This window comes from Solanum lycopersicum, chromosome 4 (assembly GCF_036512215.1).
Source record: "Solanum lycopersicum chromosome 4, SLM_r2.1".
Taxonomy (NCBI): domain Eukaryota; kingdom Viridiplantae; phylum Streptophyta; class Magnoliopsida; order Solanales; family Solanaceae; genus Solanum; species Solanum lycopersicum.
The window spans coordinates 5269652-5295021 of record NC_090803.1 but is presented as its reverse complement, the minus strand read 5'-3'; the positions used below and the strand labels follow the sequence as shown (position 1 = coordinate 5295021).

Here is a 25370-nt window from a genome sequence, read left to right as displayed (position 1 = left end):
AAAGGAAAATTATATTATCAATCTTTTGAATTTATTGGAAGAAAACTGAGGTTGGTCTAATTTAATATCTACCTTTATTAATAGCTAGGCCACCTGTATTTTCTTAAAATTTTGAAACATCTTAACTGTTTTTTTTTAGTTATGGCAATTATTTCTCTTCTTAAAAAACACTATATGAAAATAAAATATTATTCTACGCCTCATACTATATTACACATTTTTTTTTAATTTGTACCAAAAGAAGAAACGTTATTTTATATTTTACCGCAACATAATTTTTTTATTTAATGGCGTAATTATAGTTGTACAAATATTAACAAAGTTAATACTAATATAAATGAAAATAATTTAATTCATTCATATTTATTTCGTAAGATTAAAATAAATTGGGTGAAAAAATGAGTAGGAAAAAGGATGAGTTAGATTCATATATACTTATATACTCATAATCAAATCATACTATACTTTAGAATTAATCTAACTTTAAATTTTTTTTTCACATTATCATTCATCTAATTTATCAAAATCTGATCTAATCGTAAAGCTCGATAATTGACACCAAAAGACAAATTTCAAATCAAGAAATTAGAATATAAAATTTAAAATCAAATTCTAAAATAAAAACTCGAAATTTAATTCAAATAGAGTTTCGAATTAGAATTTCATACAAAAATTGTTATGATTTTCTACCTAACATTCATAACATGACACGTGGTTAAACAAGAAGAGACATTCACCACCACTTCACTACGGCGTCGTTTTAGCTGCCCGTCTCTTTACCATTAATGGAGTTTTACATGATTTTGAATAATTTTGTCAGCTAAGCGTTGACAGTTGAGAAGCAGATTCAGTAGTTCATCTGCTCACCAACACTGATTAATTCCTCATAAATACCCTTCTTTCTTCAAATACCCAATTGGTTTTTTTTTTGGTATTTTTTTTTATACTTTTCAAAGTTTTAAGCTTTTTGGAGTCCGTCAATGGCTGGAGTTTTATCAGTTCTAAGACGTATTTACCTCACACTTTACAATTGGGTTGTCTTTTTTGGATGGTAAGCTTCAATACCCACCTTTTATTTTTTCTTCTATCGTCCTGTATATGTAATTATTTTTCTTCTCCGGATTCAAGATTTAAACTTTATGGTGCAATATTTAAGGTTCTTGAACTTATTGTATTTTTGAAATTATGGGTTCAGTTATATGCAATTTTAATGAATTTTACAATAAATTTATGTTTCGCCTTCAAAATATGGGGTTCAGGTACCTTGGAGATATGGACTTCTTTTTGGGATTGAACATAGTTGATTGATTGATTTTTTTTTTGTTTTTTTCATTAACTGTAGATCTGAGATCTTTAATTGGAAATTTCAGGTTTCAAGTTTTTTATTTTGCTGTGAAAACTCTGAAAGAATCTGGGCATGAACATGTCTATGATGCTGTAGAGAAGCCTTTGCTTTTAGCTCAAACCGCGGCCATTTTAGAGGTAACTCCCACCATTGCTATGTAAGGGGTGGAGCCATGGAATATTACACTGTTTATACATGGTTACAAGTTAGTATTTTTATGAGTATATAATTGATGTTGAACCCTTATCGGCTTTTTCTTGTGTTTACTACTTCATATTTGAGTCCCTTAGTGAAAATCCTAATTCCGCCAGATTATTGTCATGTTGTGTGTAGATGGGTATATTTATGGAGGTGGAGTGGTGGTTACAATGCTATTTTCTCATTAGTTTTGGGTTAGTTGGAATATGAGGTTGATGAATAAATGAAATTCTAGACATTTGTTATTCAATTTGCTTAAAAGATTGAATGTTTGAATTTTGATACACATGAGGGAATATCTATTTTGGGAAATTTTACCTAATAGATATATTTTCATTCATATACGTTGGGTCAAATGTGACAAGTTTTTAAAGGAATATGGCTGAAAGTTGTTGACACTCTACCACTCCATCCCCACAACATGCAGTTAAGTGTAGTATTGGTAAAAGTTTCTTTTTTTATTTTTGGAATTCCCAAAAGTTGCTTCTCTTCTTACTTGAAAAAAAATTGGTTTTTCAAATATAATTTGCTTATTACAGACCATTTAAACTAATGAAGCTTGGTTGAAACATAAATTCTAAATACGGTACCTACTTTTGTATGATCTTTATCTAATGATAATGTTTTTCCTTCTGAAGACTAATAATGTCATACCTCCTCCGATTCAATTTGTTTTTCTAGTTTTGACTTCACATGGAGTTAAGAAGTAAAAAAGACTTTTGAAGTCTTTTTAATCTTGTGGTCTTACACTAGAGATATGTAGAATGTATCAAAATGTCCTTTAATTTAATGTTCTTATATGTCCTAAGACGAAAGATTGGATTATCATTGAAACCATCTCTCATACCAAACCGATCAATCGGATCACTTTTTTCGAGAACAAGAAAGGGGGACTGGATTGATGTTAAAATAGAATCTATGGTCATCCCATGTAGAAATTTAGAAGTAAAGAGTAGCCAAAAAAACATTCTTTTTGAAATGGACTAAAAAGAAAAGTAAGACAAGCAAATTATAATAGAGGGAGTAGTTACTTAAATCTAATGAATAATGTGTCTTCTCATTTCTTAAATAGTTTTAAAATGTTTCAGTGGTTTGTGCTGCTACTGTTGCTAGATAAAAGTCCTAGTTGCAACTCACATGTAACTTGCCCTGTGTAGCCGCCTGTAACCGACATGTAATTGGTTGTTTGTGCTGTCTCCATCCTCTTATTATATGCTTATGGAATTTCTTAATCAAATTTTGGGTAAATAAGTGTTGTTGCGGAACTGTGGGTTTAGTATTGTTTATTTCATGGTGTTATTATCATTAGATGCTAACAGATTAATTTTCTTTTCCACATGAATCGCGAAACAGATACTTCATGGTTTAGTGGGTAAGTTTCTAGATCCCAAGTTTAAATAAGCTCAGGGAGAAGTTTTTGAACTCTAGTATTAACCTATTCTTTTCCATCACCCTTAACTAGGTTTGGTAAGATCGCCAGTATCAGCAACGCTTCCACAAATAAGTTCAAGATTATATGTAACCTGGGGTATTCTATGGAGTTTCCCTGAGGTTAGCTTAATTAATTTCCTTGAATTTCTATGTAAAATATAGAAGTACTTTAACTAACGAATTTATTTGCTGATGCAGCTTCGGTCTCATATTCTTGTTAGTTCTCTAGTGATTAGCTGGTCTATAACGGAGGTAAGCCTTACTTATTCGGTAGCTTCAACTTTTGTTTATGTTAAAGTGTCTAATATCCGAGGCCTATGCTGGTACTAAGTAATTGTAAGTGTAGAGAAGTTGTTTCCCATTACTACCTTGTAGTGATAATAATAACAAATAAAACAGATCGAAGATACTCCTAAATACAGGTGAATTTTTTTTTGTTTATTCTTTTCTTTTGGATAAAGATTGATTCTGTTTCTTCTTTATATGTCAGAATGTTATAGTATCTAGCTGAGCAACACCGCCTTTTCAAATTAACCATACGCATTAATATTTTCCCCACAATCTTTTCTGGTCTTATATAGTTTTGGGTTTAAGATTGATATCTCAATAATTTGACACTCAAATGATTTTGATGGATGTACTTAGTTTGGAAGTAACAACGAACACAGCGAGTTCTATTGGGTAGACAAATGAAAAGACATAGATTATTCAGAACTCGTATGTTTTTTTATATCCATTTATTTAACTGTCTAGGAAAACTTGATTATAAGATCGATAAAATATCCTTAATCTTAGTCCATAACTTGGGTCTTTTTACTTGCAATATCTTATACTAACAATCATGAGTACTGCTTTACGATGTACTAAACCATCATAAGCATGAACCATGTGCAATGAGTGCTGAATTCAAAATTGTGATTACTTCTGCCTTCATTTTAATTTGGGTGTTATGTTCCAACCGACACAACAACAACATACACAATGTAATCCCACAAGTGGGCCTGAGGGTAGAGTGTACGCAAACATTACTTCACCTTGGGAGGTAGACAGGCTGTTTTTAATAGACCCTCGGCTTATGGAAAAGCATATCAAAGCAGATACTAAGGAAAGCATGACAAAACATTCTTAAAGAATGGTAGTAACTACAACAAAATAGTGATAATCGAAGTACAAGAGATAGTAGATAGTAACAGAAATCGAAAGACAAGAAACTACAAGAGAAATACTCCGACTACTGTTAAGGAAAGACAACAACGCTCTACTACCTACTAACATTCCAACCGACACAACATATAGATATAAGCCTTTATCTTCCATATAGATGTGAAATCCAGTGAAGCTGCGAAGACTTGAGGCTGAGTTGGTTCCCATGAGACCCACACTCAAATGGGAAGATGACAGAGAAGAGGATAAAGAGGTATCTGGACAGGAAATTTTTCTGAATTACTCTCACCAGAGTTCTCTTCTTAGTTTCGAAAGTTGTTGAGTGTTTTGTGGGGGCAGCTTAATGTATTTAGTACCAGCTAAATGAATTTAATACTCGATGATATTACAAAATTAGACTGTTCTTTTACAGACAAGCTAGCTTAGCTGTCCTTATCTTTTGCTTTTGCTTTTGCTTTCTGTATAGTAAGGACTAACGTGAATGTTGAAATAATCAACTTCCACTAAAGCATCCTTGTGCATTGTGAGACTGTTAAACTGGATGATTGTTCAATTATTCAGAAATACTCTACACCAGGGAATATCAGTAGACAATAGGTATGGTTTGCTTGATGCGTTTGTCTTTTTAAAATTTCCAAGTAGTCCACTTGATTATCGTTATTCAACAGAGATATTTCTTGAAGGGAGCCTTGGTGCAACGGTTAAGTTGTCTCCTTGTGACCTATAAGGTCATAGTTCGAGCCGCAGAAGCAGCCAATAGTGCTTGCATTAGAGTAGGTTGTCTACATCACACCCCTTGGGAGTGTGGCCCTTCCTCTGATCCTGTGTGAACGCGGAATGCCTTATGCACCGATTCACCTTAACAAAGATGCCCTTCAATTATCCTTACTCCATATAGTTTACACTTACGTAGAATTGTGTAGTTCAGACTTATGTTCCCTGATTCCCTTAATAAGTTTGTGAGAGCATATTAGATGAAATATCATGTCATTGCACCGATGCATGCAATAACTCATAAAGTGACTGTACAACTATTCTTCTCAATCTCTTGCTATCCACTAACTTCTATCTGTGACCAAGGGCCAATTTTGGTTATTAACGATGTCATTTCATGACTGTTTAACTGATGATACTCATATCTAAATAATATGTTGATAGTTCGCGTCAATTCATGGTTAAGCAACATGTTGATTATTGGTATATTCTCTCTGCTAAATATTCAGATCATTCGGTATTCATTTTTTGGGACAAAAGAGGCATTTGGCTCTGCACCTTCGTGGCTCTTGTGGCTAAGGTAATGACTCTTTTAACTTTGTGAGCAAGGTAAATGAGTTCGCATGATAAATGGATTGGGGATAATCTGTTGTTAACAAATCCTTTAACCTGCTTTTGGCCCATTTAAAATGGAACAACCTATTTTTCTTGTCAAATAACCACACAAAAGAGACTTATCATTTCGTTAGAGCAACAAATTTTTCACAAGTGCATCATATATGGGATTATGAAATGCTGTCTTAATCATTATGTTCTTCTATTCTATATAGAAGACAAACGACACCATTATAGATGATCAAGAATGGAATGTAACAAGTGACAAGAAACGGGAAAGAAACTAAAAAGTACTTCCTCCATTTCAACTTGTTTGTCTGGTTTTGACTTGGAATGGAGGGAGTATTTGAGATGGTTTCAACCGTGCATCATATACAAGACTAAACTGCTAACCTTTATTGTGAATGGACAACCCATCAGATTCAATTTTGTTTCGTTTGCTCTTCAAAGCTGAAGTTTGGATATCGATTTTCTTCTTGCAGGTATAGTACCTTCTTGTTGCTGTATCCTAGTGGCATCACAAGTGAAGTTGGTTTGATATATAGCGCTCTGCCTTACATCAAGGTACTGAAACAGCATCTCTCTTTTTCAACTCATAAAAGTTACAAAATAAGTCGTAAAAAAGTTTGAGAAGTCTGTTTCTCCTTTGTATATTTTCCAGCATAACCTCACTTGTTTGATTTCACAAAATGATTTTCTGTGTAGTAGCAACACGCTATTGTATCCATAGCTCCTTCCAAATTGCACCCTTTCCCGGCTTCCACTCTTGCCTTGACATCAAAACCAACTTGCTGTATAGTTTCTATTTGGGCCTCTCGAGACACTTGTGCATAAGTTCCTGCAACTATATATATGCTCGGTTTATTCAGCTCTTGAACTTGGAATTTCACTCCTTGCCACGAGTTCTAATTCTTCTGTTTATATGCATGGTGCATTTTCTAACAGAACTACTTTTTCTAGGGATCGGATATGTATTCTCTTAGGATGCCAAACAAATGGAACTTCTCTTTCGATTACTACTATGCAGGACTTGTTGCCCTCGGTATCTATGTCCCAGGCAAGTATCCTAATACATTTGTGTTCAACCTTATATCATACCTTTTCCTCATAAGCAAATCCGAGAAGGATACATGGCATGACGATGTTTTCCATTTTAGATTTTGATTAGTTTGCTATATTCGGAACTGCAGGTAGTCCTCACATGTACGGTTACATGCTCGGGCAGAGAAAGAAAGCTCTCTCCAAATCGAAAAAGGAGTAGACTCAATTGAAATGTAGCTGTTGGAGATTGCAATTTTAATCTTAATCAATGTATTTCACCTGTTCAATTTGTTCTTTACTAATTTAGACAATGGAACAATTTGCATTTCTCTGATGGAAATCAAGTGGTTGAATGAAAATTTACTTGCAGTTTGCTGAGTTCTCATTAGAAACTATAAACAAAGGGATTGAAAAAGGATGTTGCTCGGACTCCAAAAATATTGTCGCTGTTTTGTCAGAATCTCCAAAAATGTAATACTTTTGGAGGAACAAGCATGCTTCTTTGTGCTCTCGATATTATTGAAGAGTTCGAGTAACATCGGTAGTTAAATATTAATAAAAAGTTGGGAAAGTTTTTATTCTTAAAACAATAAAGAATGCAAAGTTGGACAAAAAAATGAACAGAATGCAATAAATTTTTTGTTAAACCTATGATAGCAGGTCATTTGCATTTTTGTCCCTATATTTTGTCTTTCACTATAAGTTTTATGTATTTTATAGATTATGCATAGATATAACTCTAGTTTTTAAAGAACTTATGTCTTACTATGCATAAATTTGATTAAATTCAACTGTTAAATAACAAAAATTAAAATTTATCTCATTTGAAGGACAAAATGTCAAATTTTATAATTTTGTATATGGATAGTTTGATAACTCAAATAAAGCTCAACAATAATCATATGCATTTCCACTATCATTTATTAACCTCCAGATCACTTTATTTATTGTCCTTACTAAAATTAGATAGTCTAAAGTATTTGTCATTTTAAAAAAATTATAATTCGATTATATTCCTTCTATTTTACTCTCAGTAAAACCTTCTTAGAATTAATAATTATTGACTAATTAACATAGAAAACCTTAGTGAAGAATACATACACATACTTCAATAGTACGATTGCTTAGATTAATTTTCTTTTTATTGATCGAAGAGATGTTTATTGACCAAAGATTAACATTTTAAATGATTAGATAATAAATAAAAGTATGATACTCAAGATAATTGTTTAAGGGGCGCGCATAAGTAAAAAAATGTAACAAACAAAGTGGTTCGGAAAAAGTAGCATTTATTTTACGAGTTTTTATCATCTTTATTATCGACGACACTATATTTTAGCATAATATTATGACTTATTTCATATACCTTTATTTTCACGAGAATTGAAACACTATATAATTATTCTATCTTATACCTAGCACGTAAGAAATATGCGAAAGCATTAGCTATATATTCTTGTGTCATCGTGGAGATTTCATGTAAAGCGTTGAATTTTATCGAGGTTTAACATGCCACAAATTCTCTAAAATTTTTTGAAAACGCAACAAAAAACCAATAAAATCAAAATCGAATATAAAGTTGATTTGGTTTATCAATTCTTTTTAAAAAAATAACATAATTAATTTGGTAAATGAAAAAATCCAACAAAACCGACTTGCACCCCCCTTAAAGATAAAAGTTAATATGTGGATAACGTGATTATGTTAGTGTTCATATTAGAGTAAAAATTGAAAATATTCACACATTAATTTTGACTTTTATTTTTTGAATCTGACAAAGCACTTAAAAATATTCAACATGTTTGACTTCTGATTAATAGAATAATCAAAACACATATAAATCAAAGTTGTATTAACACTTTAGTATATATATATATAAAAAAAAAAGCAATTCCTTTTCTTAGACTTTCCATATTCTTTGTTTACACCTTTCGTTTTCTCAGCTTTTTAAACGTGGGAAATTATTCCTTTTGTACACAATCATACAACTTTTGCTTCTACAAAGTTTTCGAGTTTGAATTTCAAATATAATATCGTTTTTATTAAAAAATAATTTATTACTAAATATGAAACTTTTCAACAACATGAATGAAAATTTATTCAGATATTAATAATAAATATCGAATACTCTATCATTTATGCTTTATTGGTCATTTCCTTTTAATTAAAAGTTGTATTATATTATTCTTGATGTTCTTTATTCATAATAATAATAAAGTAATTTACAGAGTTTATGAAAATTGAGTTTAATTTTATGATGGCTAAATTAGGTAATGACATGTAATTTTATTTAATACTAACATTTATGTGTAACCTAGAATAAACAATTAATAACTTGATAAATCAAATTAAATTACATTGATTGTGTAAAAAAATTATTACGTTATCTATATTCATAAATTAACCTGCATAATTTTAATGAAATTTAAGTCAAATACACTGACAATATCTATTAGGATTATTTACATCACCGATATACTTTGACATACCATAACCATTAAATTTTTATCTGGATATCAATTAATGTTTATAACAGAGATTTACATGTTATTACCTTATAAATGATTTTTTGACGCACATAAATACTAAATTGCGAAAAATAAATATATTGTTTATCTTCTAACTAGTGTTTTTATTTTATTTAGTTGACATATTGTTCCTCCTTTTTGTTCTATTCTACATAATTGCTTTTATAATTCCCTCCATATAAAAAGTTAGAGCTTTACAATTTTTAAGTTTTTCAAACTTTTTTACGTTGAAAATGAATTGCATTATTATTTGTTGGAAACATTTGACTTTTGACTGTTGGATAAAGCTAAAATATGATGTTCTCTAATTAACCAACACTAAAAGTGACCATCCACCAGCTCTATTTTTATTTTTAATTTTGAAATTACATAAAATTTGGTCTTATATTCATTGTAATTATTATTTTACTTCACGTGGAAAAAGTTAACTACTTATGCATGATTATATAAATTCATTACTATCTAATTTTACGTCCTAAAGGATTACGAGTAAAAGAGTGTAGAGACACTACTTACAAATTTAAAAAAAGAAAATGAACATTTCAAATTTTCGTATAGGTAAAACATGAAGATTTATTGTAAGTAGTAGTAGTGGTGGATCTACGTTTATCTAAATACACTTTTTTATCAAAAAATTACTCTGTATAATTAGATAATCTTTTTTATCAAAAAATTACTCTGTATAGTTAGATAATTATTTCCTTAATATATTACATATCGACACTGATTAACTTCTTCGTAATTCAATTCTTTATGTAAAAATTTGATTTTACCATCTATAATAAAACTTAGGGTGTGTGTTTGGGTGGGTGGGGTGGGGTGGGGGTGGGGGGTGGGGTGGGGCTTACACTAATACAAGGAAAGGGTAATGGTAGAAATGAATGGTAAAGGTTAATTTGCCCTTTGGTTAGAAGTGGTAGCCATTATTGTGTATTTACAGGTTATAAGTAGGACTAATTTCAAGAAAAAGATAGATAATGAATTAAGAATCCATTTAATCATGAAAACTGTAAAAAGAAAACAAATTAATTAAAGTTACTTTTGAATAATTTGAAGTGAGAAAAACACTTCTTGATAGTTTCAAATTCGAGAATTCTAACTTCAAATTGAATTTGAAATTTTACGATTAAATATAAATTTTGAAATTAAATATTTTTGATCATTATCTTTTCAAATATTCGCATGAAATGTTATTTGATAACATTTTAAAACAAAAAGAGTTTACAGTACTACATATCATAACTAGTCGAAGTGTTTTGAATTTTGATAAATACTTGGTCACAATTCAAATAGAAAATAAACTCACAATTTTTTTTTACCTCATTATATTTTTATCCATAATTATCTCTTTAACTTTAATTGGTTGGCTCAGACGTAACTACCAAAAACATACTTTGATGTTGAATTGACATACACATATCTATTGTCGACTAGAAACAAATATTTAGCCAATTCAACGTTAAAATATATTTTAATATTAAAAAAATATTAATTTTAAGTGTATATATATATATATATATATATATATATATATATATATATATATATATATATATATATAAAAAGAGAACAATGGATAATTGATATATGAAACTCATGCAAAACAATAATTTAGATTAATTTTTGATCATTTTACTCTAAAGAGAAGTATTAAAACAACCTCTGAACTCGACATGAATTATAAGTTTCATTCCGAACTATTGACAGTATTAAAAAACTATTTTACTTGACTAACTGAACTTAAATCACCCCGCCCCCATCCCCTCCCCGACTGAAACATGAGTAAAACACACTTTTAAATTCTTACCAAGTTTAGGAATGTTTCAACACTTCTCTCAACTATTTATTAAGAGTCTCAGACTCTTATAAGAGTTTGAGATCATTTGCTATGTCATTTGACAGATCAGGAGTGTCTCTAAGTTTAGTTAATCAAATAGGAAAACATTTTTTTTTAACATTATCTATAATTCAGAAATAAAACTGATACTTTACATCAAATTTAAAGTGTTTTCAATCGTTATTATTTTTAGCTAAGACGTAACCAATTCCTAACAAGTTACCAACTTCCCATCGAACTATAGCCTTGCCGATTACATACGAGCTAGCTAATTAGACGCGAGCCCCTCCTCAACCATATAGAATTAAATTAAACCTTGTAGAAAAAAATTATAGCGACGTTTCAACAATATGTTAATTGAACTATATGTGGTCAAACAGACACTGTAGATTTTTTTTACAGTTGCAGTGTTTCTTCTTTTATTTTTACATATTTTTGGGTCCCCATGGTTTTAGTAGTGGAGGGACAATGAAATAGACAGAAATAAAAGAAAAGAAAAGGCTGTTTTTCTTTCTTTCTTTTTTTACCTTTGTTTCTCTTCTGTCTTGGGACCCCCCACAAAACAAAGAAAAAATGTAGGAAGGGAATATAAGAAACTATATACTATATAGCTAGAATTTAGTTCAGCTATCGTAGATATATCGTCTCTAAAAGCTTGTTACTAAATTTTCATTTAATTACACCAGTTATGATATGTTAAGACTTGAGTATCTGAATAATGAATATATGATAAAATATTTTTATTTAATATTTTTAGCTCAATAAAAATAATACTGATATAATCTCATATATAAATGACGTTTGAGAAAGATAGATTGTTAACACAAATTTTATCTTTTTCTCGTGAAGATTGACATGTTATTTCTAAAAGACACTCGTCTCACTTGCATCACTTTTTAACTCAAATTTTAAAAAATTTATGTGAATGTTCTCAAGCGCGATAATTAAAGAGTATTTACGTAAATAACCAGCTAAATTTTCTGTTTGCTTTTGTTAATCAGTATACATATATATACATTCTGATAGTTATACTTAGGTTACGCAGTTACATGCTCAATTATTTAGATTAATTCTTCATGAAATTTCTTTTTTATTTATTTAAAAATAATATTAATTATTTTCTTTTTCTACCTAAAGTATTATCGTTATTAAATATAAGTAATTTATGAGTTGTGGTAACACATAGAATATAGGAGAGTACAAGTTATTCTTTGTGGCATATTTTACCGTAATTAACTGCGCCGGAAAATGATTGCACTTTTGAATATTATGTTCTGTCAAAGCTTTAAAAAGTACATCTTTGTGAAACCAAAAATAATATTCTACCTTCTACTTTTTGTCTCTAAACTTTTTTCTTATATCTTCAACTACTCATGCTTATCCAAATATTTTGCAAAATAATGCATATCATTAATAATTAATATTAGAATTTTTGACAAAAAAGAATACAAATCATGTTTCACATTCACAAGTTGAAGTTAGTTATGTATTCATACTACAAAATTGAGTGTTAATAATTATCTATATTGTGTACATTTTGTTAAGTTAGATATTTTATGTACGTATTTTTGAAATTAACTTAATAATATATTGTTGGACACCTTATTATTTATGAAAAAAAGAACAATATATAGCGACTTATTCTTTCTAAATACATATAAATATATTTTTAATGATGGATTCATATTTTAGAAATTTTAGGTTTGTTTTTAATTATGTTATCAGTAGGAAAGTACTCGTTGCCTTTACTTTTATTTTTAATTAATTTTTTTTAGTGAAAACTAGCGCTTGAATGATATGATAGAAAAAGCCTAATGTTAAGGTGATTTTGAGAGGTGAATTCCCTTCCTTGACTAATTAATTTTGACATTTCCAATTTTTTTGTAACTTTAAGTCTTTTCAATTTTCAATTTTACATCAATCCAGTGGATAATATTCTTTGCTCAAATTTGTCTTTTATCAAATGAAGAATAAAATATTTGTTTCCAATTCATTGCAAGTATGTGGTAAACAACTTAAGTTGATTTTTTTCCCAAATATTCCGTATCACTACTGAGGTACAATTAAATTTAGATTATCTTTTAAAAGTGAATTCGAACTCGAAATATTTAATTTAGGTTTAGTATAATTACAATTACTTTCATATACAAGGAACAAATAGACCATGAAATATAAATGGACTATAGTCAATAAGAAACTTTGTTCTACCAAAAGGCTGAACTCTTTTATTAAAGAATATTCCAAAAAATTCACCCCCTTTTGTAATTCTTTTTTTTTAAGTGTGTGTGGAGAAGTTATAATTGTCTTACAATAGGTAGTGGAAACATTACTATTCCAAGTCAAATTGCACTTTAGTCATTGCAGTTGTGAATAGTTAAGCTTCATTATATACTTTTTCTGGATTATCTAGATGCATGGAATGATGTCAAGGAGCGGGGTAAAGTCGCGTACAATAGATTTTTATGATTCAGTCTTTATTCATATCTCGTGCATATATGAGGCTAGTGTATTGAACTATCATCTATTTGACGTAAAAATTAGTGTTAGTTTATCTATTTGACCTATTATTTCAACTACAAATAAATAATTTTTTGAAGTTATTTAAGTCTTCAAAACTGAATTTGCAAACTCATTTTTTTTTAAATCTACTATATGAATATTCATTACATTGATTAAACTCACTCTTGTAATAGACAAGTTTTACCTTGAATCCAACAATATGAATAAGTTCACACTAAGTTTATAAACAATATTTTTATAATTTAAGATTAGAAATTTTTGAACACCTTTCTTTTTGAAATTTTGTGCTAATTAAGTTAGTCATTCTCACATAAAATAGGACAAAATATAGTTGTAATATCATTTTAAGTTCAATATAACATTAATTTTATTAAATGAAATCAGCAAGAGAGAACAGTACTAACAGTAAACCCTAAAGAGCCTTTAAAGTGATATGAAATGATTATTTCCTAGTTGAATGAATATAAAACATATACACATTTTTTTTAACTATAATAGAAAGCTTTGACGTAATTGATAAAATTATTGTTATATATACACGTTTGAGATGTACTCTGTCAGAAATGTAGCGTAAGGCAGCTTCGTGTAATAGTCTCTTATGATCTGACATTTTCTAAATTTTACACATAATAAAAGCTTAATACAACGCTCGAATCTCATATATACATATTTTTTAAAATCTAATCCAATTAACCAAAATAATGAAACTCTGGATGAGTCAAAAAAGCATGTCAAAAATTTCACAATATCCTGCTTTATGCTTCCACACTACTACTACAACTACTATAAAAAACCAAACTTATCTCATTTTCTCACTTGCTCATACCACAAACCAAACTCACAAAATTTAGTAACAGAAAAAAAAATAATCCAAATTTTAGTCAAATCAATATCTCTGACCAAAATTTTTGTGAAGAATATTTGTCAAAGAATCTTCAGAACATTTTTCAGAAAAAAAAAACCCTCTTAATCAACAATCTTTATTTTTGTTATATATCATCATCATATATTCTTCCTTTTTTTTTCTTCATCAACATTCTACCTTTTTTTTTTAAATAAAAAAAAATGTATCAATTTCCAAGTTTTTATGAACTAGGTAACACATGTTCAGATTCATATAATAATTTTCTTCATGAAATTATAACTTCATCATCAAGTGAAATGTTTAATAATATTAATAATTTAGAAAGTTCAAGTGTTAGTCCAAGATCAATGGCTGAAGCTAAAGCAATTGCAGCTAATAAAAGTCACAGTGAAGCTGAAAGAAGGAGAAGAAAAAGAATCAATGGACATCTTGCTACTCTTAGGAATCTTCTTCCTAACACTATCAAAGTAAGTTTTTTTTTTAATTCAATCTCAATAATATATATATGTATATATATCTTTAGAGATAACAAATGAACGAGTTGAGTCGATAAACAAGTCATAATTCAATTCGTTTAAACACAGATAGATTTAGTTATGAGTTTCTAAAACAATGGTTAGGTTTTATCACTTCATGTGGCGGTTAATTGAACATCTTTTACCACAATATGATATTTTTTATGTAGGTTAAATTTTTTTACTTTATATATTATATATATGGATTAGTATGATATATTTAGTATGTAGGTTAAATATTTTTACCTTATATATTATATATGTCATAATCCAATTTGTTTAAATATGATTAGGTTGAGTGAGTTACTAAAAAACGATTTGATTTTGTCACCTCTAATTTCCGCCCACACCGTGGTGCTAGCTGGAATCATATAAATTTAAAGGTGATCAGGTTAATATTTTTCATCGAATTATTATATTGTCTATATAGTGTCAAATATTTTGAATTTGCCATTATCTCTCGATATGTAAATATGTACTAATATGTCTAGCTCTAATATTTTTGACTTTGAAATATGATGTATGTTTGTTCGATAATCATGAAACCCCTAGGCCCTAATACTCTACTCTTTTTTTTTTTTGCTTTTTACACACCAAACAACATGTGATAGCTAGGTTTCATATGTAGGATGAAGTTTTTTATTTTTTTTTAAAAATGCAATTTAGGGTATAATCTTAGGTTCTTTTTAATTATGATGTTCATACTTTATTTGATATTCTATCGGAAATAATCTCGTCATTTTTATAAGATAAAAATAATGTTATAAACGCTTCGAGATCTCAATTATAGAATTTACACTAGGAATTACTTGATTCCACCTATACTGTTCCTTTTTTAAAAGTCCTTAAATATTCGTAAATATAAAGAAATATACAATATAGTCAAATATACCACTTATAGTATAGTTGCTATTAAATAATTTTCATAATGATTGTGTCTCGCTTGAAATAATACCACATTTTCACGCTCAAAAAGGCAACTTTTACACGCTAGTTTTGACAAACATTGGTAGTAGGGTACAAGTTATGTATTTATTCGAACTCGATAACTTTTATGCATATTTTGTATATATGCTAGTTACAATAATAATATACTCAGTGTAGTTTTATAAATGTGATATGAAAAAAATTAAGGTATATGATAATCTTACTCATATTATCGTGGAATAATGATGTTATTTTCGATAGACTCGATTTCAACAAATATATTTAAATTCAATTTCTAGAATTTGATGACACACACCTTAAATGAAACTATTTTTGAACGTATCCTAAACCTAAAGGACCACATTTATCATTTTCTCTAACTTGATTTGTTCATCCAAAAATTGTGCAGACAGACAAGGCCTCTTTACTAGCAGAGGCAGTAAGGTGTGTAAGGGAACTAAAGCAGACAACATCAGAACTAGGAGCAACAACAACAACAACAACAATGTCTGAAAACGACGACGATGATGATCACACGACATTAATGACGAAAATAATGTTTCCGAGTGAATCGGATGAATTAAACCTAAGTTATTGTAACGAGAGTAATAATAACAATACTGATAATAACAACGACGATAGAAATTTAATAATAAAAGCATCAATGTGTTGTGAGGATAGGCCAGAAATAATGATGGAATTAAGAAGGGCATTGAGTACAGTAGAAGGAAAAATTGTAAGGGCAGAAATGTCAACAGTAGGAGGAAGAATTAAGTGTATTTTGTGGCTAGAAATGTTAGAGAATGGATGCAAAGAAGGGCTATTTGTGCAATTAAGAAGAGCATTAAAAGTGGTTATGGACAAGGCAAATTTTGGCCCACAAAATATGGGCCAAGATTTATTGGGAAATAATAAAAGGCCACGTTTACTAGGGGGACCAATCAATTATGCTACCTAAAAGATGTTAATTGTGGAAAAGGGTTTTTTAAGTGTTTTGTATTTTGGTTTGTCTTTTTTTTCTTTTTCATTGAGTGGTTTAATTTACTATTTGGATTTGTGTTTAAATTATGAGTCGTTCGGTGGAAGGTATTAGTAAAAATAATATATGTTTGTTAACTTTCTTGTTATATGATTTATTTTTGTTTGGTAGTGTTTTTTCAGTCTATGTTTAGTTATACATCATCTTCACTTCTATTTTTATTTATAAGATAATATTCATGTTCTATAACGGTTTATTTTGTACTGCTTCTATCTTAATAAAACAAACTAAAGAGTCAATAAAAGATAATGTTACTACTATTCTTACAAGATAATAATCATGTTCTAATATAGTTCATTTAGTACTACTATTTCTACCTTAATGCATTCAATTCATTTAATACAATAAATCAAACAATCGATAAAAGATAATATCAACATAATTAATCTAAATATTTTTGATCCCGTGATTAACAATATTATTCTTGTAATATTTTTGTAAAAATAAAATTAAAAAATTTTTCAAAAATGGTGTACCCAACATCGAAGGCGAAAGTAAAATTAAAAAAATTTCAAAAATGGTGTATCCAACATCGAAGGCGAAATTAATTAAAAAAATTAAAAATAAATCGTCGCCTGAGAGATTCGAACTCTCGCGGGGAGACCCCATGTACTTAGCAGGCACACGCCTTAACCACTCGGCCAAAGCGACTTGTTGACATATTTCGGTATACATATTTAATAACCCAATATAGTTGATATTTGTTTCTTTGTTTACTGTGTGTTTGATACCCTATTAATCTAGATTCACGTAGAGAAGTACCATACCATCAAGTACGACATTATATTTCTAGGACTTAAATCTAAGATCTCCACGGGTGGAGGTTGTCTTTTAACATATGGGTTTGGGGTTGAACTCAATATCTTTGATCGTAAAATTAAAATTTAGACCCTAGCTAGTTACTAACACTTGAGGTGATATCGTTATTCTAGAAACTAAGAATACAAAATTTTAAATTATGGATTTATCTTTACGTATGTATATTTGTGTCTCATTGTAGTATGAATTTATGAAATCTAGTGTTCTAGTTTTTATACATCCTTTTGATATTAGACCACTAATTTTATTGAGTCGCTTTTTAAACAAAAATTATATATAAAATATAGATACTAGACAAAGAAGAGGCTTAACTATGATAAAAGAAAAAAAAAGCATAAATAATTAGCTAAAAGCAACAGAAAAGTACATCAAGTTCTGTTTCACAATCAAAACATAAAGCAATCAGACAGTACACATCACTATGAAAATCAACTCGAAAACAAACGATTGAATAACTACTAATATATTTGATGGACAATTGAGTATTCAGAACATACGAGTCAAACTAATTCAGATTTATATCACGTGGGACCAAACCAATTAAAGGGAGCACTCTTTAACCACAACTTTAATTGTTTATTGTTTCTTTTTAATTTTGCTAATAATGTATGTCTATTGACTCTACCAATAAACCAATAAAAGCAAGACCCTTGTGTTATATACTTTTTTTAATACTTAACTATGGTTAAATAATACGCATTTTCCCTTAGATTGTTTGATTCTAAAAAGTTAACCGTCTAATTAGGGGAAAACATCTAGTACAAATATGTATTTACCGAAACAATTTATTTGATCATTCAAGGTTATTTTTTTGAGGAATATAAATTAATGCACATGAAAATATACTGGTTTCCAGTATAATTTGCTATGTGATTTAATGTAGTGAAAATATGCATTAACTAACCATGGTTAAATGATAGTGGTGTATCTACCAACAAATATTATACATTCATTGATTTAATGTAAATACTTGATACGAGATAAGTTTTACCCTCCTTGAAAACGTCGTAATAGCAACAGTTATGTGCTGAAACTTAGTAAATAGAGTAAAGATAATTTGCACGGATACTGGAGTGCACTGCTTGTTCTGCTGAACTCCTTTACAAAATTTAATCGAGTATTTTATTGACATAAAACATAAACAGACACCCTCAACTGACAAGTAATTAAGTACTTCAATTTTGAGAGTACACATCTAGACACACCTGAATTTATCTCCAGTATGTTAATTAAACTCTCCAACTTACAAAAATGATCATCTAGACACCTCTAGAGTATGTGTTAGGTCAACATCAGGTGTCAACGAGACAGAATAGGGACGAGTTGGAGTGTTTATTTGTTAGTTGAGACCAAGTTGAGATGTTTAGATCTGCTAAAGTACATACTTGCTAGCTCAGGCCAAGTTTGAGTGTCTGGTTATGTAGTAGCCAATTTTAATTCTTTTCACCTAATTTCTTAAACCATTTTCTTAGTAGTATGAATCACTGTTACTTCTCTAAATGGAATGAAATGCCATCTGATTGTGTGCGACAAAACAGTTATAATCAAATTTGCTCAAAAATATGTATGTATGTTGATCTTCGTGTATCAGGAAATATATTGGACAAATAACATACATGAATCAGTAATAGACACTGCATTGGATTAACACAAATGACAATCAATGTATAGCACTCAGAAGTGTATAAATGATACAGTACATCGTCGAGAATCACATAAACGACTAAAATTACAACAAAAAGAGCATGTGGTAAGAAAGATAAAAATCACGCGGTTGGAAGCTGCAAAGATTACTTGGATGGAGGAGGTGAAAATGTTGGAATAGTAGGAATTTTGGGAAGAGATGGCATGTTGGGCAGAGGATTCGCAGGCATTGGAGGCAGAGTCATTTTCGGGACTACAGAGGGCAAAGATGGTAAAGGTGAATTAGCTGTTGGAAGTGCTGGCAGAGATGTTAAACTTGGTAATGGGGGCAATGTTGTGGGCAAGTTTGGAATATTTGGTAATTGTGGCATTGTTGGTTGAGGCAATGACGGGATTGTAGGCAAGTTGGGAAGTTGCAGTAGGCTACGAGCTGCATGACTTGTCGATATGCTTGATAAGGACAATAATGCTACGATCAACAAGAGGCCTATTGAGAAGTTGCTTGAAGCAGCCATATTTGTTGTAATTTGCTAGATTGCTTTGTTTTTTGGGAAATGAAGTTAAGGATATAAATTGAAAATTTGAGTGAGTTTGATCATTTTCTAAAGGGGTATATATAGGGAAAGTTGTTGAAAAAACTAACAAGATTAGTGTATGAGGTATTTGGTGTGTGAATTTGAGTGAGTTTGATCATTTTCTATTGTTTTTAATTTGACTATTTTATGTTGATTCTTCCAATGTTGTTCAACTACTTAGGAAAATATGTTTACTTCCCTAATAATTGATGCTCAAATAACTAATCTGCTCAACAATATTTTGAAGTTCAACATATTTGGTTAAACAATCAACAAGGAAACCAAGTTTAGGGAAGAGTCTTTTTTTCACATGGACCGATAGTTGTTGGTTGAAAGTCTATCTGCACCGAGTGTTCACGCAAAATCAATAAATTTAAGACATACATCTTGCATGTACACTTTTTTAACACTTGACTGATATGCATTTTACTTTGACAATTGTTGGTTCTTTAAGGTAAATTATTTAGTTAGGTATAAACGATCAATACGGATAAGTATTATCTCAGCCAACAATGCCACAATTACCCACTATTTCCAATTTACCAACAGCAGCCACATTGCCACCATTGCCAAGCATTCCATCTTTGCCAACACTTCCAACAGCTAATACACCATTGCCATCATTGCCTACATTGCCCTTTATCCCGAAAATGACTCCGCCTCCAATGCCTGCCAATATTCCTCTTCCCAGCATGCCATCACTTCCCAACATTCCCACAATTCCAACACTTTCACCTCCTCCATCCAACTAATCTCGCGGCTTCCAACACTTAACTTTTCTTACCTCTACCATTTGATGTTTTTGCTGTTCGTTTTTCATTTGTAACGCCACATCTTATCATTTGTGCTCTCTATATATATGAGTATTGTGTGTTGATTATCCAGAAAAAAGACTTTTTATTAATGCAATGCAGTGTCTATTTTTTCAGTTATACATGTGTATTTATCAAGTGTATCATTATTGATTTTGTAACCTAACTATCGCGTCCGTGTGAAAAATGAAACACTATGCGGGTGAGTAAAACTCTCCTAGGAACTTGCTCGCATTGCCTGTTTGAGGTCTATATAACGGAGAAGAACTTTGATAGGCTAACAGTCAACATAAAACTAACTAATTGAAGATAAATCACACCATACAAACCGTAGCTTTGGTCAAAATCATGTGTATTTGTTTTAAGAAATTCATTGAATATGTACAAAATTATTAAATTTTGGAATCCGATAACTTAAAAAGTACTAGTAGCCCAATACTCAAACTGGTAATCTTCAAATTCTGTTGTGACTTCTTCCTAAAAGGGAAAGAATCCGAACATATAAAGTGGAATACTACTTGTGAGTTTAGTATCAATATTTTTGCTCTCTAACGAGCATATTGTGTCTTCGCGTTAATGGTTAAAAATACACCTGATTACTATTTTCTTGGCTTGTTTCATATCTCTACTATCCATGGTTCTATTTACCTATCTAAACTATCACTCCCTTTGTATTAAAGACAAATGAGCGCTGAGCTAGCCAATATGTATTTGACCAACTCAGCTTCGAGGTTCCTTTTAATAAAAACTGAGTGATAGTTTAGCTAAGTACAGAGAACAATAGATAGTTGAGGTAAGAAACTATCTGTTTCAACTCTTGAAATAAAACAATAGATTATCTCAATTTACGAAAAAGTGATAGTTTACATAAATATTTTTTTACCATTAAATCTATTTCTTTGGAGGACCAAAAATTATAAATTTTTAAGTTTGAGTAGTTATTTGACCATCATTAATTAGGCAATTAGCAAAGATCTCCTAACGTGATTAGTTGTTCACCCCACCCACCCACCTACACAGACCTTTTCTAATGGTATTTCAATGAAATTATGCGTTTACTGTTGGTTCAAGAGTTCGACAAGTTAATTAATGGACATTTTAAATACATAAACGTGTCGATCTTTCTAGGACTAACTATAAAGAAAATTTAAGTTATAATTTTTGCTCATATTGTCCTTATTGAAAGACAAAAATTTAAGGGGAAAAAACAAAAGATCACCCGAAAATAGGGGTATTTGTGTGAATGATTATAGTATAGTCAAATAAATTGAAACGGAGGAAGCAGTAAAAACCGATTTGTCTGATTGCTATATTTATTATTCATTCAATAAATATGGTTGACCAAACTTCATCTATATATAATTTACTTCCATTATATTATTGCACTCAAAAAGTTTGTGCATTTTACATTTAGGAAGTTGAACTAACAAATTAATTAATAGATTTATCATATAATCCTTCTGATTTTCCCTATATATACCCCTTTAGTAAAATGATCAAACTCACTCAAACTAAAACACAACTTGCAACTTCCATTACTAACATACAATGGCTGCTTATAGCAATTGCTCAATCCTCTTCGCGATCATAGCATTATTGTTCTTATCAAGCATCACCACAAGTCACGGTGCTCGTAGCCTACTGCAACTTCCCAACTTGCCTACGATCCCCTCGTTGCCTAAACCAACACTACCACAATTGCCTAATATTCCCAATTTCCCTGCAGCATTGCCACCATTGCCAACACTTCCAACAGCAACACCATTACCATCTTTGCCAACATTGCCCTCTGTTCCGAAAATGACTCTGCCACCAATGCCTTCACTTCCCAACATGCCTGCAATTCCAACACTTTCACCTCCTCCATCCAACTAATCTTTCGGATTCCGACTGCGTGATTTTTACCTATTTTATTCTATACTAGTCTCTACCGCGTGTGTTTTTACATTTTCTTTTGTAATTTTAATCTTTTCTGTGATTCTCGGCGATGTATTGTCTCATTTGTACTATTGTGAGTGATATATATTGATTTGTGTCATTTGTGTTAATCCAATGAAGTGTCTGTTACTGATTAACGATTTCTACGGTTGTGACCTTGAGTCAACACTACAATAATAATCGAGATCATAATTTAATAGATTTTTAAATATATATCAAGATTTGGGAAATATTTATTGTGTTCACGTGAACCTTTAAACAGGCATCTCTATTAGCCTCTGGCTTGACGAGCATTTGAGTTGCCCAAAGAGGTCATAATATTGCAGACGAGTCGATATTGTCCAGTGTTAGTCTAACCTGATAATTTACTGATTTTAACTTTTCCCGTAAATGTAAGACAAGTTGTCTAACGTATTCCAGCAAAGCAGTAAGATGTAAGTAAAAACACAATATGTTTACGTGGAAAACATTCGGCTCAAAAGGTGTAAAAAATCACGACCTGTACCCCTACAGGATTTGACTTCAACTCACTAAATCACTGAGCCTTCAAAGAAATAGATTACAAACTTTGCAATCTACCTGAACTTCAAGTTATGGATTTAGATTTCAACTCTTGTAATCCTAGAAACTATCTCTAATTCTTAACCTTTAACACAAACCTCCCAAGGTATGTGTTCCCAACTCTTCGAGTTATCACAACCTGAAGACAACACTCCTAGTTCAGTTCTTAGGTCACTGAACTGAGATTACATCAAGACTCATTCACAAAGAAAAACTCCAAACACATAAACTATGTAAAAGGATCAGGTTCTTCGATGTGTTCCTTCGGTTTGCTAGTAGCATTCAAGAAGTTAATTTCTCAATTTGCTGTTTTTGCTCTATAAGTGCACACTTATTTTGGACGACTTCACTTCCATTTAACCACAATTTTTCATAGAGCTATTGTTCACTTGAAACTCCTCTTTAACTTGAACTCTCTTGACTTGGAGTATTACTTCAAGTAAAACTCCTTCTTCAATTCGAACTCCTAACTTCTTTGGACTTACTCTTCAAACTATATTCATTGATTCTTTTGTATTGTAGTAAAACTCCAACACTTCAATTCAATAGTGACTTGAAGAGTTCTACTTTAAGTGAGACTCCTTGCATCTTTAGGCTCCTTCTTCAAATCGAACTCATTGATTCTTTCTCTTCAATTCGTCATATGTTTATTTTCTTGGGTTTTCTCACAAAATTAACAATATCCATTTCTTTATTTCTGCACTCTTGTCTTCATTCATTCTGAAAGCTTTCTCGAATTCAACTGCTCTTGACATTGCATCTTTGAACCATGTTGACCGGCGTGTTTCATTTTTCTTTATCAATCATTAAAACTGCATGAATCCGTTTATCTATCTAAACTATCATTCCCTTTGTATTAAAGATAGATTGACGTTGACTTAGCCAAATATTTGTTCCCGATCAATAATATGTATTTGATCAACTCAGCATCAAGGTGTTTTTTTATTACAGATAGAGTGACAGTTTAGCTAAGTATAAGGAATAATAGATAGTTGAGGTAAGAAACTATCTGTTTCAACTCACGAAATAAAACAACAGATTATCTCAATTTATGAAAAAGTGATAGTTTACATGTTTTTTTTACCATTAACTCTATTTCTTTTGAGGACCAAAAAATATAAATTTTTGAGTTGATTAGTTATTTGACCATCATTAAGTAGGCAATTAGCAAAGATCTCCTAACGTGATTAGCTGTTCACCGCACCCACCCACCCACACCTTTTATGATTGTATTTCAATGAAATTATGTGTTTTACTGTTGGTTCAAGAGTTGACAAGTTAATTAATGGACCTTTAAAATACATAAATGCGTCAATCTTAATTTTTATCAAGCGGGTTCAAATATGAAGAAAATTCACACACACAAAAAATATTTACCAAGTGGGTTTAAATATGAAGAAGAAAATTCACAAAGAAACTACTTCGTTCGATCCATTTTTATTTGTCATGTTGTGCTTTTCGAAAGTCAATTTAAATAATTTCAAAGTTAAATTAGATAACATTAATTTTCTATTTTAAATAAAAAAATTGGATATTCAAAAACTATATGAAAAGTATTATAAATTACAAATTTTTTGCATATCAATATGCTGAAAAAATACATCTTAAAATGTTAGCCAAAATTATTATAATTTGACTCTAAAAATAAAAATGATGACTATATTAATATTTATTAATATTTATTAGTACATCAAATATGGTTGATCTAAACTTCATCTATATATAACTACTTCCATAATATTATTGACTCAAAAAGTTTGTGCATTTTACATTAAGGAAGTTGAACTAACAAATTAATTAATAGAGTTGTCATATAGTCCTTCTGATTTCCCTATATATACCCCTTTAGTAAAATGATCAAACTCACTCAAACTAAAACAGAACTTGCAACTTCCATTACTAGCATAATTTTTGCGAAAGAAAGAAAATAGTACTTCGTTCAAATTATCGATACAATGGCTGCTTATAGCAATTGCTCAATCCTCTTCGCGATCATAGCATTATTGTCCTTATCAAGCATCACCACAAGTCATGCTGCGCGTAGCCTACTACAACTTCCCAACTTGCCTACGATCCCCTCGCTGCCTAAACCAACAGTGCCACAACTGCCTAATATTCCCAACTTCCCTGCAGCATTACCACCATTGCCAACACTTCCAACAGCAACACCATTACCATCTTTGCCAACGTTGCCCTCTGTTCCGAAAATGACTCTGCCACCAATGCCTTCACTTCCCAACATGCCTGCAATTCCAACACTTTCACCTCCTCCATCCAACTAA

General features: G+C 30.5%; 5 protein-coding genes and 1 non-coding gene across 7 annotated transcripts; 4 read left to right on the top strand and 2 right to left on the bottom strand.

The window, feature by feature from the left end:
* The first annotated feature begins 666 nt into the window (after positions 1 to 666).
* Positions 667 to 6880, top strand: LOC101245050 (very-long-chain (3R)-3-hydroxyacyl-CoA dehydratase PASTICCINO 2). Of its 2 annotated transcripts, none has more exons than XM_010320935.3 (9): positions 667 to 1051; positions 1371 to 1482; positions 2897 to 2915; positions 3006 to 3094; positions 3173 to 3226; positions 5362 to 5432; positions 5950 to 6031; positions 6428 to 6524; positions 6658 to 6880. In XM_010320935.3, the coding sequence occupies exons 1-9, from the start codon at positions 981 to 983 to the stop codon at positions 6726 to 6728; spliced, it is 666 nt and encodes a 221-aa protein (XP_010319237.1). In that variant the 5' UTR covers positions 667 to 980; the 3' UTR covers positions 6729 to 6880. The 2 variants fall into 2 exon arrangements, with proteins under 2 accessions (XP_010319237.1, XP_069153091.1); XM_069296990.1 differs by having other exon boundaries at positions 6428 to 6528; positions 6662 to 6880.
* A 7725-nt stretch (positions 6881 to 14605) lies between these two features.
* LOC101245349 (transcription factor bHLH30-like) lies at positions 14606 to 16658 on the top strand. The gene is made up of 2 exons (XM_004236649.5): positions 14606 to 14725; positions 16110 to 16658. Exons 1-2 carry the CDS (start codon positions 14606 to 14608, stop codon positions 16656 to 16658), a joined length of 669 nt encoding a protein of 222 aa, XP_004236697.2.
* Positions 16659 to 17308: 650 nt separating this feature from the next.
* Positions 17309 to 17390, bottom strand: TRNAS-GCU (transfer RNA serine (anticodon GCU)). Its single transcript has one exon. It is a non-coding gene; the product is annotated as a tRNA-Ser (tRNA).
* Positions 17391 to 19348: 1958 nt separating this feature from the next.
* On the bottom strand, positions 19349 to 19717 carry LOC104646690 (protein PELPK2-like). Its single transcript, XM_010320936.4, has one exon. It carries the CDS (start codon positions 19715 to 19717, stop codon positions 19349 to 19351), a length of 369 nt encoding a protein of 122 aa, XP_010319238.1.
* Positions 19718 to 22137: 2420 nt separating this feature from the next.
* LOC138347842 (protein PELPK2-like) lies at positions 22138 to 22464 on the top strand. Its single transcript, XM_069296388.1, has one exon. The coding sequence runs from the start codon at positions 22138 to 22140 to the stop codon at positions 22462 to 22464; it is 327 nt and encodes a 108-aa protein (XP_069152489.1).
* A 2579-nt stretch (positions 22465 to 25043) lies between these two features.
* Positions 25044 to 25370, top strand: LOC138347841 (protein PELPK2-like). Its single transcript, XM_069296387.1, has one exon. It carries the CDS (start codon positions 25044 to 25046, stop codon positions 25368 to 25370), a length of 327 nt encoding a protein of 108 aa, XP_069152488.1.

What these genes read in the sequence shown, in the direction of transcription:
- LOC101245050 (XM_010320935.3), top strand. Translation starts at nt 981, where the DNA reads ATGGCTGGAGTTTTATCAGTTCTAAGACGTATTTACCTCACACTTTAC. An exon ending in TTAGCTGGTCTATAACGGAG is followed by an intron (nt 3,227 to 5,361) that starts GTAAGCCTTACT and finishes CTAAATATTCAG; the next exon opens with ATCATTCGGTATTCATTTTT. An exon ending in TCGTGGCTCTTGTGGCTAAG is followed by an intron (nt 5,433 to 5,949) that starts GTAATGACTCTT and finishes TTCTTCTTGCAG; the next exon opens with GTATAGTACCTTCTTGTTGC.
- LOC101245349 (XM_004236649.5), top strand. Translation starts at nt 14,606, where the DNA reads ATGGCTGAAGCTAAAGCAATTGCAGCTAATAAAAGTCACAGTGAAGCT. An exon ending in TTCTTCCTAACACTATCAAA is followed by an intron (nt 14,726 to 16,109) that starts GTAAGTTTTTTT and finishes AAAATTGTGCAG; the next exon opens with ACAGACAAGGCCTCTTTACT.
- LOC104646690 (XM_010320936.4), bottom strand. Translation starts at nt 19,717, where the DNA reads ATGGCTGCTTCAAGCAACTTCTCAATAGGCCTCTTGTTGATCGTAGCA.
- LOC138347842 (XM_069296388.1), top strand. Translation starts at nt 22,138, where the DNA reads ATGGCTGCTTATAGCAATTGCTCAATCCTCTTCGCGATCATAGCATTA.
- LOC138347841 (XM_069296387.1), top strand. Translation starts at nt 25,044, where the DNA reads ATGGCTGCTTATAGCAATTGCTCAATCCTCTTCGCGATCATAGCATTA.